The sequence below is a fragment of the Hoplias malabaricus genome, chromosome 4 (genome assembly GCF_029633855.1).
Source record: "Hoplias malabaricus isolate fHopMal1 chromosome 4, fHopMal1.hap1, whole genome shotgun sequence".
Classification (NCBI taxonomy): Eukaryota; Metazoa; Chordata; class Actinopteri; order Characiformes; family Erythrinidae; genus Hoplias; species Hoplias malabaricus.
In genome coordinates, this window is record NC_089803.1 from 71,452,472 (window position 1) to 71,464,581 (window position 12,110).

The 12,110-nt window shown below is 41.8% G+C and overlaps 2 protein-coding genes across 2 annotated transcripts; both read left to right on the forward strand.

Annotated features, from left to right (window-relative positions):
• The first annotated feature begins 645 nt into the window (after nt 1–645).
• On the forward strand, nt 646–6,330 carry LOC136695483 (GLIPR1-like protein 1). The gene is made up of 6 exons (XM_066669596.1): nt 646–803; nt 2,168–2,407; nt 3,834–3,952; nt 4,769–4,854; nt 5,167–5,193; nt 5,601–6,330. Exons 1-6 carry the CDS (start codon nt 687–689, stop codon nt 5,654–5,656), a joined length of 645 nt encoding a protein of 214 aa, XP_066525693.1. The 5' UTR covers nt 646–686; the 3' UTR covers nt 5,657–6,330.
• Nucleotides 6,331–7,596: 1,266 nt separating this feature from the next.
• LOC136695580 (GLIPR1-like protein 1) lies at nt 7,597–11,844 on the forward strand. The gene is made up of 6 exons (XM_066669732.1): nt 7,597–7,793; nt 8,296–8,535; nt 9,640–9,758; nt 10,658–10,743; nt 11,060–11,086; nt 11,493–11,844. The coding sequence occupies exons 1-6, from the start codon at nt 7,629–7,631 to the stop codon at nt 11,690–11,692; spliced, it is 837 nt and encodes a 278-aa protein (XP_066525829.1). The 5' UTR covers nt 7,597–7,628; the 3' UTR covers nt 11,693–11,844.
• Nucleotides 11,845–12,110: the final 266 nt, after the last annotated feature.

The following is a 12,110-nucleotide window of genomic DNA, read 5'->3' on the forward strand; positions in this document are numbered from 1 at the left end:
ATAAATCGGAGATTAAAGTGAGATTATACCAAGGTTAAAGTGTAGATTAAACTGAGATTAATGTTTACTATGTGATAGTCCAACAATAAAGTCCCACTGCTCTCCTCTGATTGGACAATGCCAGTTCTGTCTGCTGTCTGTGTGTGGTTGTTCATTAATATGTGGACAGGTTCTGCTCGGGTTAGAGTCAGAGTTAGTACAGCGTTAGGGTTAGAGTAGGTCCAGGCGAAGTGTTAAGCCCCGGTTGCACTGGGTTTTTGCGTTTCGCTTCACCTCACGTCATGTGCGAGTCTAGAGCCGGGACAGGAACAGTGCTGTAACCCGTCCTCCTCCTTGGTTCGGCAGAAGAGCTGGAGTAGTAGCAGAAGCGGTGAGTTCTCCGAGGAGTTTTTGCTTTTACTGTGACTCTCGCTGGTGTTGCATTATTTAATCAGCACAAAAAGAGTTGTATAATAACTCCAGCAGTGGCACTGTTGGTTAGAGACATGAATTCACACCTCAAAGTTCACCAAAGCTGAATCATGCAAAAGAGCTACTGTCAGGGTCTGGTGAAGTTTCTTCTGAGCTACAACATCCTTCCTGTTCACGAGGAAGCAGGTAGTCACACACACACACACACACACACAGACTCACTGAGGATGTTTACCTGTGGAGATGTTCTGGTTCTGTTTCTCCTGAACACAGCGATGTCTCTCAGCTCGACTCCGAGCATCAGCGACAAGACCTTCATCGAAGAATGTGTTCAACAACACAATCAGAACAGATCGACCGTCCGCCCAACTGCATCCAACATGTGGTACATGGTGAGTGAGAGAGAGAGAGAGAGAAAGAGAGTGAGAGAGAAAGAGAGAGAGAAAGAGAGTGAGCGATTGAGAGAGTGTGAGAGAGAAAGAGAGAGAGCATGAGCGAATGAGTGAGAGAGAGAGAGAGAGTGAGAGAGAGAGAGTGTGAGAGATAGAGAGTGAGAGAGAGTGTGTGAGAGAGAGAGAGCGTGAGCGAATGAGTGAGAGAGTGAGAGAGAGAAAGAGAGAGAGCATGAGCGAATGAGTGAGAGAGAGTGAGAGAGAGAGTGAGAGAGAAAGAGAGTGTGAGAGATAGAGAGAGAGAGTGTGAGTGACAGAGAGAGAGAGAGTGTGTGAGATAGAGTGAGTGACAGAGAGAGAGTGAGAGTGTGAGAGAGAAAGAGAGAAAGAGAGCGTGAGCGAATGAGTGAGAGAAAGAGTGTGAGAGAGAAAGAGTGTGAGAGAGAGTGTGAGAGAGAGAGTGAGCGAATGAGTGAGAGAGAGAAAGAGAGAGTGTGACAGAGAGAGAGTGTGTGAGAGAGAGAGCGTGAGCGAATGAGTGAGAGTGTGTGAGAGAGAGAGAGCGTGAGCGAATGAGTGAGAGAGTGAGAGAGAGAAAGAGAGAGAGCATGAGCGAATGAGTGAGAGAGAGAGAGAGAGTGAGAGAGAAAGAGAGTGTGAGAGAGAGAGAGAGAGTGTGAGTGACAGAGAGAGAGAGAGAGAGAGAGAGAGTGTGAGATAGAGTGAGAGAGAGAGAGTGACAGAGAGAGAGTGAGCGATTGAGAGAGAGAGTGAGAGTGTGAGAGAGAAAGAGAGAAAGAGAGCGTGAGCGAATGAGTGAGAGAGAGAGTGTGAGAGATAGTGTGTGTGAGAGAGAGAGAGAGAGAGAGAGAGAGTGTGTGTGAGAGAGAGTGAGCAAATGAGTGAGAGAGAGAAAGAGAGAGTGTGACAGAGAGAGAGAGTGTGTGTGAGAGAGAGAGCATGAGCGAATGAGTGAGAGTGTGTGAGAGAGTGAGAGTGTGTGAGAGAGAGAGAGTATGAGAGAGAGAGAGAGAGAGAGAGAGAGAGAGAGAGAGTCAGAGAGAGAGTTGGTGCAAACTGCCCTGAACTTCCATATTTGGAAACAAAGCAGAAGAACAACTTGTAAATGTTTTTGTGACGCTATGCACAGACTCATTTACAGTCATGTGTGTGTGTGTGCGTGTGTATGTGTGTGTGTTTAAGTGTTTGTTGAGTGTAAATGTATGGAAGGTGTGTCTAATCTGTGTGTATTTGTATAATATGTGAATAATGTCTATGCATTTAGTGAAGTGTGTGTATTATCTCTATAATGTGTGTATAATTCGTGATTTTATAAACTCTGTGTGTGTGTGTGTGTGTGTTAGACCTGGGACGAGGGCTTGGCGATCACTGCGAGAGCCTGGTCCAGAGGCTGTTTGTTGGAACACAATACTCACCTGAGGGAGGAGGGCAGGGTCCACCCGGTGTTCCGGTCCGTGGGGGAGAACCTCTGGGCTGGGATAAACTTCACTGTGAAGGGAACAATTAAGGGATGGGTTGATGAGGTTGTGCATTACAACTTTGACACCGGGGCCTGCGCAGACGTCTGTGGACTCTACACACAGGTAGAGGAACGTGTATCAGTCCTAACCCTAACTCTAACACCAACAGTTATACGGTCTAGTAATGAATGTAATGAAGGTTGTCTAACACATACGCACACATGAATGTACATATAAGAACCCTGTGTAGTTCTACAGTTAACCTGTAGTCCACTTTATTCTCTGCATACTTTATCCCTCTTTTACTTTGAGCTTCAGCGGTCAGAGCTTTCTCACTGCTGTCTGATCCACTCTACACCAGCACAACACACACTAACACACCACCACCACGTCAGTGTCACTGCAGCACTGAGAATGATCCACCACCACATCACACCTGCTCTGTGGGGGTCCTGAGCACTGAGGAACGGGGTAATAAAGTATGCAGAGCAACAGATGGACTACAGTCTGTAACTCTTGAACTACAAAGTGCTCCTGTGAGAATAGACAGTGAGTGTAGAAACAAGGAGGTTGTCCTAATAGTAGACTGTGTATTACAACCACTTAATGATTACTGCAACTTGTAATTTTCTAATTATCCTCTTAACTGTAAGTATACTGAACAAACCGGTCGACAGATGATGAGGAACGAATAAATGAATCAGTTATGACTTGTGAAAACATTATTATCTTGTTCTCCTTGCTTCGTCATCACTTCTGTTCCTTTGTAATACGTTTCACAAACACACCACTTAGTAATTTAAGCCTCGTTCTGTTCCTGTTTTTTTTTAAGTAAAACTTCCCTTTAAAGTCGTAATCCAGCTCTAATAACAGTACACAGTTACATCAGTTGTTAAGGAACTGGCTAAAGAACCTGATGGACCCTCAGTGGCACAGTTTTAATTTGTATGGAGAAAGGGATGAGGGCCGGGTGGAGAGACAGGAACAGGGTAGAAGCACAAACATGAAACTACTTTAGAAACAAGCCCAGAAAACCTCAACCCACAACTACCAATGTTTTTAGTGACTTTGCAGGAAAGAGTTGCTTATAATAAGTGGACTCCCGCTACAGTATAAACTCACTCTCCTTAAACAGGTCTGTGTAAGTGTTTGGTGTGTGTCTTAGATTTAGTGCTAGTGCTAATAAGCTAACGTTGCTAATGCAGGCATGTTTATTAGTCTGTGTATCATAGGAAGATAAACAAACTTATGTTATTCATCCTGACATTTCTGACACTGTTGATCCTGTTAATTTAATATCCATGGTATTGGCACATAGCATTAGCACATAGCTAAACACTGTAGCTGTGTAAACAGTTGATTATACAACCACAGTTCCACAGTGTTTTCTACTGTGAATAAAATATGGGTTTTTTCCAAATCATTTCCTTCTGTTATTACATGTTATTTACATTTTACACAGCATCCCAACTACTTTGCAATGTGGACTGCATTATAATAATATTGTTTATAATATTAATATTTAGTTTATGTGGTGTATTATTTTCAGGTGGTTTGGGCAGATTCATATAAAGTTGGCTGCGCTGCCCATTTCTGCCCAAATGGAGTCAAATCTACATCCTTTTACCCCAGACCTGCCACCATCTTTGTCTGTAACTACGCAAATGGGTAAGAATGCCGTTCCTGTGTTTCAGAATACATTTAGAACAGTTGACCCTGAGCTACCAGGAAAATGCTAAACTGTACTAATGCTAAGCTAGCTAATAAACAAGGTAACCATAGCATGCACATACGCCTTTAGATGACTTTATCTGAATCACATTATAATCAAACTATAAGTAGATTTTCCTCAGACAGTAGTCAGACTATTGACTGTATTCAGACTGTGATTAGACTGTGATCAGAATATTAACATTGTAGTCAGACTGCATTGACTTTAGTCAGACTGTAGTCAGACTGATCAGTATATTAACAGTGTAGTCAGGCTGTATTAAGACTGTTGTCAGACAGTGAATATGTATTAAGGCTGTAGTTAGAGTGGGATCAGAGTCTGTGTAGACTGTGATCACAATACATTAACATTGTAGTCAGACTGTTAAAACAGTAGTCAGATTTAGATTGTAGATTGAGTTTTAAATATTTACACTGATCAAACTGTAGTCAGACTATAAACTGTAGCCTGATCTTGTTGTAGTAAACCTGTGACCAGACTGTATTAAGACTGATCAGACTGTAATCAGACGGTGATCAGAGTGAGACTATGATCAGACTGTAGTCAGACTATAAACTGTAGCCTGATCTTTTTGTAGTAAACCTGTGACCAGACTGTATTAAGACTGATCAGACTGTAATCAGACGGTGATCAGACATTGTTGATATAGTAAGAATGTTATAAGACTCTATTAAGACTGTAGTCAGATTGTGATCAAACTGTGATGAGACTGTAGTCAGACTGATCAGACTGTATTTGTGTGTGTTGCTCAGAGGGAATTACATAGGAATGAAGCCGTACAAAGACGGACCACCCTGCAGCGACTGCTCTGGAGAAACGTGTGAAAACAACCTCTGCCGTAAGAAAAGTCTAATATTTAAAAATACTTCAGCACAGGGGCTGCTCGACAAAGCAGGATTCCTCCGTTTAACCAGATAACTTAAGCCTGGAGTCAAATGTGTCCAATAGGAAAATAGCTGGTCAGTTCCATCGGACAGTTCTCAACCCTGGGCTTTCATTGTCACGAGTCCTGCTTTAGCACCTGATGAGTGTTGATGATGTTTGTGTTCATTGTTTATGTTTATTTTCATGTTTAATGCATTTGTGCTTGTTTTTTGTTTATTTACTTTGTGACTTTTTATTATGTTTATTGTACTTTGTGTTTATGCAGGTAACGCCACTCGAGACGAGGAGAAACGTGAGTGATGTATTTATTTTGTTCAGTTGTGTCACATGATGATTACAGCTCTGTGATGATAACGGTTCATTCCCTCAGCTCCACTGACCACCATCTGTTCCTCAGCGCTCAGGACCCCCACAGAGCAGGTGTGATGTGGTGGTGGATCATTCTCAGCGCTGCAGTGACACTGACGTGGTGGTGGTGTGTTAGTGTGTGTTGTGCTGGTGTAGAGTGGATCAGACACAGCAGTGCTGCTGGAGTTTTAAATCTTACCTTCTCTGTGTGGGTCCCGACCATGAAAAACGGGGGAGGGGAGTGGGGTGTATGTGACTGTATACATTTATGCAGTATATGCTATGCATATGTTTGTGTATATTTATACTGTAAAAGTGTATGTATAAATGTGTGTGTTTGTGTGTCTGCAGGTTATAACTGGACTCCAGATTGGGACACAGAGGGCAGGCAGTTCTGTAAAGCATAAATTCAATGGTGACTTGAGAGCTTTGCTTTTCGGCTCAGCTCGCCCTGCAAAAAACTGGCGCCCCCTCCAGGGTGTGTTCCCGCCTTGCCCCCAGTGATTCTGAGTAGGCTCTGGACCCACCGCCGCCCTGAACTGGATAAGGGCTAAAGACAATGAATGAATGAATGAATGAATGCTAAGATCTGTCCTTTTTCCTTTGTTGCTACTGAGACCATTCATAAGCGTTATCTGGGCTTATTTAACTGAAATAATAGTTTCAATGTGGGTTTGAAATGAGCCTGACTTATTTGTTTTTTCCAGCATGCCGGCGACCTGCTGTGAGTCAAAGGACACGAGCACAGGGGGTTGATGGGTTATGTAGTCCTGAGTGTGTGCTAAAGTTAGTACCATTCTCCATTTTAAGTAGAGGGGGGAGGGCGAGTTCTCTCAAGTTACCTGCTTGTATGTTTTTTTGTTATGTTATTGCATAAACGTTTTAATAAGGGTTTGTTTAGTTATAACAGCATTGAGTATTAAAAGTGGTTTTAACTGAATTAAGAAGCAAGGTTATGGTTAAACCCTACAATTTGTAAACTCACCTGTATTTGGGCCAGGCCTATAGCCTAAAGGTATTTAAAGGGGAACTCAGCCATTTTCAGGCTGACTGGCTGGGGGTGCAGACCGTAACATTGTGATTGATAGTATATTATATTAAGTTTTGATTATCTTTAATTGTTGGTGAAAATAAACTTCTATTGCATTTGAACTCCTGGTTGTGAATCAGTTTTCGACCACCACTCAGCTATCCTGCAACACTGACCCATACTCAAGCTCAGGAAGTCCTCCTACATCCGTGTTCTCACATCAGCTGGACATTTAATCAAACCCAAGGCAGTAAAGGGAAGGTGTAGTTTCTACGTAAATCTGAACACCACCTGCAAAACAATGAGAAAGCGATGATTAAACAGATTCCCCTGAAGATTCTAGAGATGAGAACGAGATTATAATGAGATTAAGATTAAGATTGCACTAGAATTTAACTGGATATTAATTTGAGTTTAAGTAGTGATTAAGTCGAGATGACACCGAGTTTAAAGTGTAGATAAAGCGGATTAAACTTGGACCAAAGTGAAGATTAACTGGAGATTAAACTGAGATTAAACCTGAGATTAAACATATGAATCTGGAAGTGAAACAGATTAAACTGCAGATAAAACAGAGATTACATTTAGGATTATACTGAGATTAAATTAAGATTAAACTGTAGATTGGTCCGAGATCAAATCTGAGATGAAACAAAATGTAACCCTAGATTAAATTGAGATTAAGATGGAAAATAAATCGGAGATTAAAGTGAGATTATACCAAGGTTAAAGTGTAGATTAAACTGAGGTTAAACTGAGATTAATGTTTACTATGTGATAGTCCAACAATAATCTCTCACTGCTCTCCTCTTATTGGACAATGCCATTTCTGTCTGCTGTCTGTGTGTGGTTGTTCATTAATATGTGGACAGGTTCTGCTCGGGTTAGAGTCAGAGTTAGAACAGCGTTAGGGTTAGAGTAGGTCCAGGCGAAGTGTTAAGCCCCGGTTGCACTGGGTTTTTGCGTTTGGCTTCACCTCACGTCATGTGCCAGTCTAGAGCGGGGACAGGAACAGTGCTGTAACCCGTCCTCCTCCTTGGTTCGGCAGAAGAGCTGGAGTAGTAGCAGAAGCGGTGAGTTCTCCGAGGAGTTTTTGCTTTTACTGTGACTCTCGCTGGTGTTGCATTATTTAATCAGCACAAAAAGAGTTGTATAATAACTCCAGCAGCGGCACTGTTGGTTAGAGACATGAATTCACACCTCAAAGTTCACCAAAGCTGAATCATGCAACAGAGCTACTGTCAGGGTCTGGTGAAGTTTCTTCACTCTGAGCTACAACATCCTTCCTGTTCATGAGGAAGCAGGCAGTGACACACACCAACACACACACACACACACACTGACTGAGGATGTTTACCTGTGGAGATGTTCTGGTTCTGTTTCTCCTGAACACAGCGATGTCTCTCAGCTCGACTCCGAGCATCAGCGACAAGACCTTCATCGAAGAATGTGTTCAACAACACAATCAGAACAGATCGACCGTCCGCCCAACTGCATCCAACATGTGGTACATGGTGAGTGAGAGAGAGAGAGAGAGAAAGAGAGTGAAAGAGAGAGAGAGAGTGAGAGTGTGAGGGAGAAAGAGAGAGAGAGAGAGAGAGTGTGAGTGAATGAGAGAGAGAGAGAGTGTGAGTGAATGAGTGAGAGAGAGAGAGAGAGAGTGTGAGTGAATGAGTGAGAGAGAGAGAGAGTTGGTGGAAACAGCCCTGAACTTCCATATTTGGAAACTAAGCAGAAGAACAACTTGTAAATGTGTTTGTGACGTTATGCACAGACTCATTTACAGCCATGTGTATTTGTGTGTGTGTGTGTGTGTGTGTGTGTGTGTAAGTGTTTGTTGAGTGTAAATGTATGGAAGGTGTGTCTAATCTGTGTGTATTTATATAATATGTGAATAATGTTTATGCATTTAGTGAAGTGTGTGTATTATTTCTATAATGTGTGTATAATTCGTGATTTTATAAACTGTCTGTGTGTGTGTGTGTGTGTGTGTGTGTGTGTGTGTGTGTGTGTTAGACCTGGGACGAGGGCTTGGCGATCACTGCGAGAGCCTGGTCTAGAGGCTGTTTGTTTGAACACAATACTCACCTGAGGGAGGAGGGCAGGGTCCACCCGGTGTTCCGGTCCGTGGGGGAGAACCTCTGGGCTGGGACACACTTCACTGTGAAGGCAGCGATTAAGGGATGGGTTGATGAGGTTGTGGATTACAACTTCTACACCGGGGCCTGCGCAGACGTCTGTGGACACTACACACAGGTAGGGGAACGTGTATCAGTCCTAACCCTAACTCTAACACTAACAGTTATACGGTCTAGTAATGAATGTAATGAAGGTTGTCTAACACATACGCACACATGAATGTACATATAAGAACCCTGTGTAGTTCTACAGTTAACCTGTAGTCCACTTTATTCTCTGCATACTTTATCCCTCTTTTACTTTGAGCTTCAGGAATGATGAGGAACGAATAAATGAATCAGTTATGACTTGTGAAAACATTATTATCTTGTTCTCCTTGTTTCGTCATCACTTCTGTTCCTTTGTAATACGTTTCACAAACACACAACTCAGTAATTTAAGCCTCGTTCTGTTCCTGTTTTTTTTTAAGTAAAACTTCCCTTTAAAGTCATAATCCAGCTCTAATAACAGTACACAGTTACATCAGTTGTTAAGGAACTGACTAAAGAACCTGATGGACCCTCAGTGGCACAGTTTTAATTTGTATGGAGAAAGGGATGAGGGCCGGGTGGAGAGACAGGAACAGGGTAGAAGCACAAACATGAAACTACTTTAGAAACAAGCCCAGAAAACCTCAACCCACAACTACCAATGTTTTTAGTGACTTTGCAGGAAAGAGTTGCTTATAATAAGTGGACTCCTGCTACAGTATAAACTCACTCTCCTTAAACAGGTCTGTGTAAGTGTTTGGCGTGTGTCTTAGATTTAGTGCTAGTGCTAATAAGCTAACGTTGCTAATGCAGGCATATTTATTAGTCTGTGTATCATAGGAAGATAAACAAACCTCTTATGTTATTCATCCTGACATTTCTGACCATTTCTGACACTGTTGATCCTGTTATTTAATATCCATGGTATTGGCACATAGCATTCGCACATAGCTAAACACTGTACCTGTGTAAACAGTTGATTATACAACCACAGTTCCAAAAAATGTCTCATGTTCAGCATCTGATGTGTTTCCTACTGTGAATAAAATATGGGTTTTTTCCAAATCATTGCCTTCTGTTATTACGTTATTTACATTTTACACAGCATCCCAACTACTTTGCAATGTGGACTGCATTATAATAATATTGTTTATAATATTAATATTTAGTTTATGTGGTGTATTATTTTCAGGTGGTTTGGGCAGATTCATATAAAGTTGGCTGCGCTGCCCATTTCTGCCCAAATGGAGTCAAATCTACACGCTTTTACCCCAGACCTGCCATCATCTTTGTCTGTAACTACGCAAACGGGTAAGAACGCCGTCCCTGTGTTTCAGAATACATTTAGAACAGTTGACCCTGAGCTACCGGGAAAATGCTAAACTGTGGAAATGCTAAGCTAGCTAATAAACAAGGTAACCATAGCATGCACATACGCCTTTAGATGACTTTATCTGAATCACATTATAATCAAACTATAATCAGATTTTCCTCAGACAGTAGTCAGACTATTGACTGTATTCAGACTGATCCAACTGTAGTCAGACTGTGATTAGACTGTATTAAGAGTGTTGTCAGACAGTGATCATGCATTAAGGCTGTAGTCAGACTGTATTTAGACTGTGATCAGAATATTAACATTGTAGTCAGACTGCATTGACTTTAGTCAGACTGTAGTCAGACTGATCAGTATATTAACAGTGTAGTCAGGCTGTATTAAGACTGTTGTCAGACAGTGAATATGTATTAAGGCTGTAGTTAGAGTGGGATCAGAGTCTGTGTAGACTGTGATCACAATACATTAACATTGTAGTCAGACTGTTAAAACAGTAGTCAGATTTAGATTGTAGATTGAGTTTTAAATATTTACACTGATCAAACTGTAGTCAGACTATAAACTGTAGCCTGATCTTGTTGTAGTAAACCTGTGACCAGACTGTATTAAGACTGATCAGACTGTAATCAGACGGTGATCAGAGTGAGACTATGATCAGACTGTAGTCAGACTATAAACTGTAGCCTGATCTTGTTGTAGTAAACCTGTGACCAGACTGTATTAAGACTGATCAGACTGTAATCAGACGGTGATCAGACATTGTTGATATAGTCAGAATGTTATAAGACTCTATTAAGACTGTAGTCAGATTGAGATCAAACTGTGATGATACTGTAGTCAGACTGATCAGACTGTATTTGTGTGTGTTGCTCAGAGGGAATTACATAGGAAAGAAGCCGTACAAAGTCGGATCACCCTGCAGCGACTGCTCTGGAGAAATGTGTGAAAACAACCTCTGCCGTAAGAAAAGTCTAATATTTAGAAATACTTCAGCACAGGGGCTGCTCTACAAAGCAGGATTCCTCAGTTTAACCAGATAACTTAAGCCTGGAGTCAAATGTGTCCAATAGGAAAATAGCTGGTCAGTTCCATCAGACAGTTCTCAACCCTGGGCTTTCATTGTTACGAATCCTGCTTTAGCCCCTGATGAGTGTTGATGATGTTTGTGTTCATTGTTTATGTTTATTTTCATGTTTAATGCATTTGTGCTTGTTTTTTGTTTATTTACTTTGTGACTTTTTATTATATTTGTTTATTGTACTTTGTGTTTATGCAGGTAGCAGCACTCGAGACGAGGAGAAACGTGAGTGATGTATTTATTGTGTTCAATTGTGTCACATGATGATTACAGCTCTGTGATGATAACGGTTCATTCCCTCAGCTCCACTGACCACCATCTGTTCCTCAGCGCTCAGGACCCACACAGAGCAGGTGTGATGTGGTGGTGGATCATTCTCAGCGCTGCAGTGACACTGACGTGGTGGTGGTGTGTTAGTGTGTGTTGTGCTGGTGTAGAGTGGATCAGACACAGCAGTGCTGCTGGAGTTTTAAATCTTACCTTCTCTGTGTGGGTCCCGACCATGAAAAACGGGGAGGGGAGTGGGGTGTATGTGACTGTATACATTTATGCAGTATATGCTATGCATATGTTTGTGTATATTTATACTGTAAATGTGTATGTATAAATGTGTGTGTTTGTGTGTCTGCAGGTTATAACTGGACTCCAGATTGGGACACAGATAACGTCCTTGAGACACTGCCAGAGAGGCCACAGGGGCCAGAGGAGCCAGACAGCGGGCTGTTCTGTAAAGCATTTCTGACCTCTCGACTCATTTCTCTGCTTATAATCTTTGGTTCTGTTTACGGCATTCAAACCCAGTACCCCAACATCTTCGCCTACACCAACTGATCTACAACTGAGACCCGATCCAGAACCAAGAACAGACTCAGAACCGTTGTGTGGGTTGTGTTCATGTTCTCTGAAGGGTTAAATGAGCTCATGACAGGGTGGTGCTGTAATTGTGGCTGAATCCTGCGAATGTAAAAAGAAATGTTGAAATAAACAGATTTATTCACTGTTTTTCTCTTCCTCAGTTTCCCTCAAATGTTTTCTCAGTCGATTACAGTTAGAACTGCTCATGGGGTTCAAGACATTAACATTTAATTTCATTAAAATACACAAATATGATCTTCACAAGTAAACAAACTACAGTGAACTACATCAGTCACAAACTACACTGTACACACACAGCTCCTCGCTCCCTCTACAGTGAACTACATCAGTCATAAACTACACTGTACACACACAGCTCCTCTCTCCCTCTACA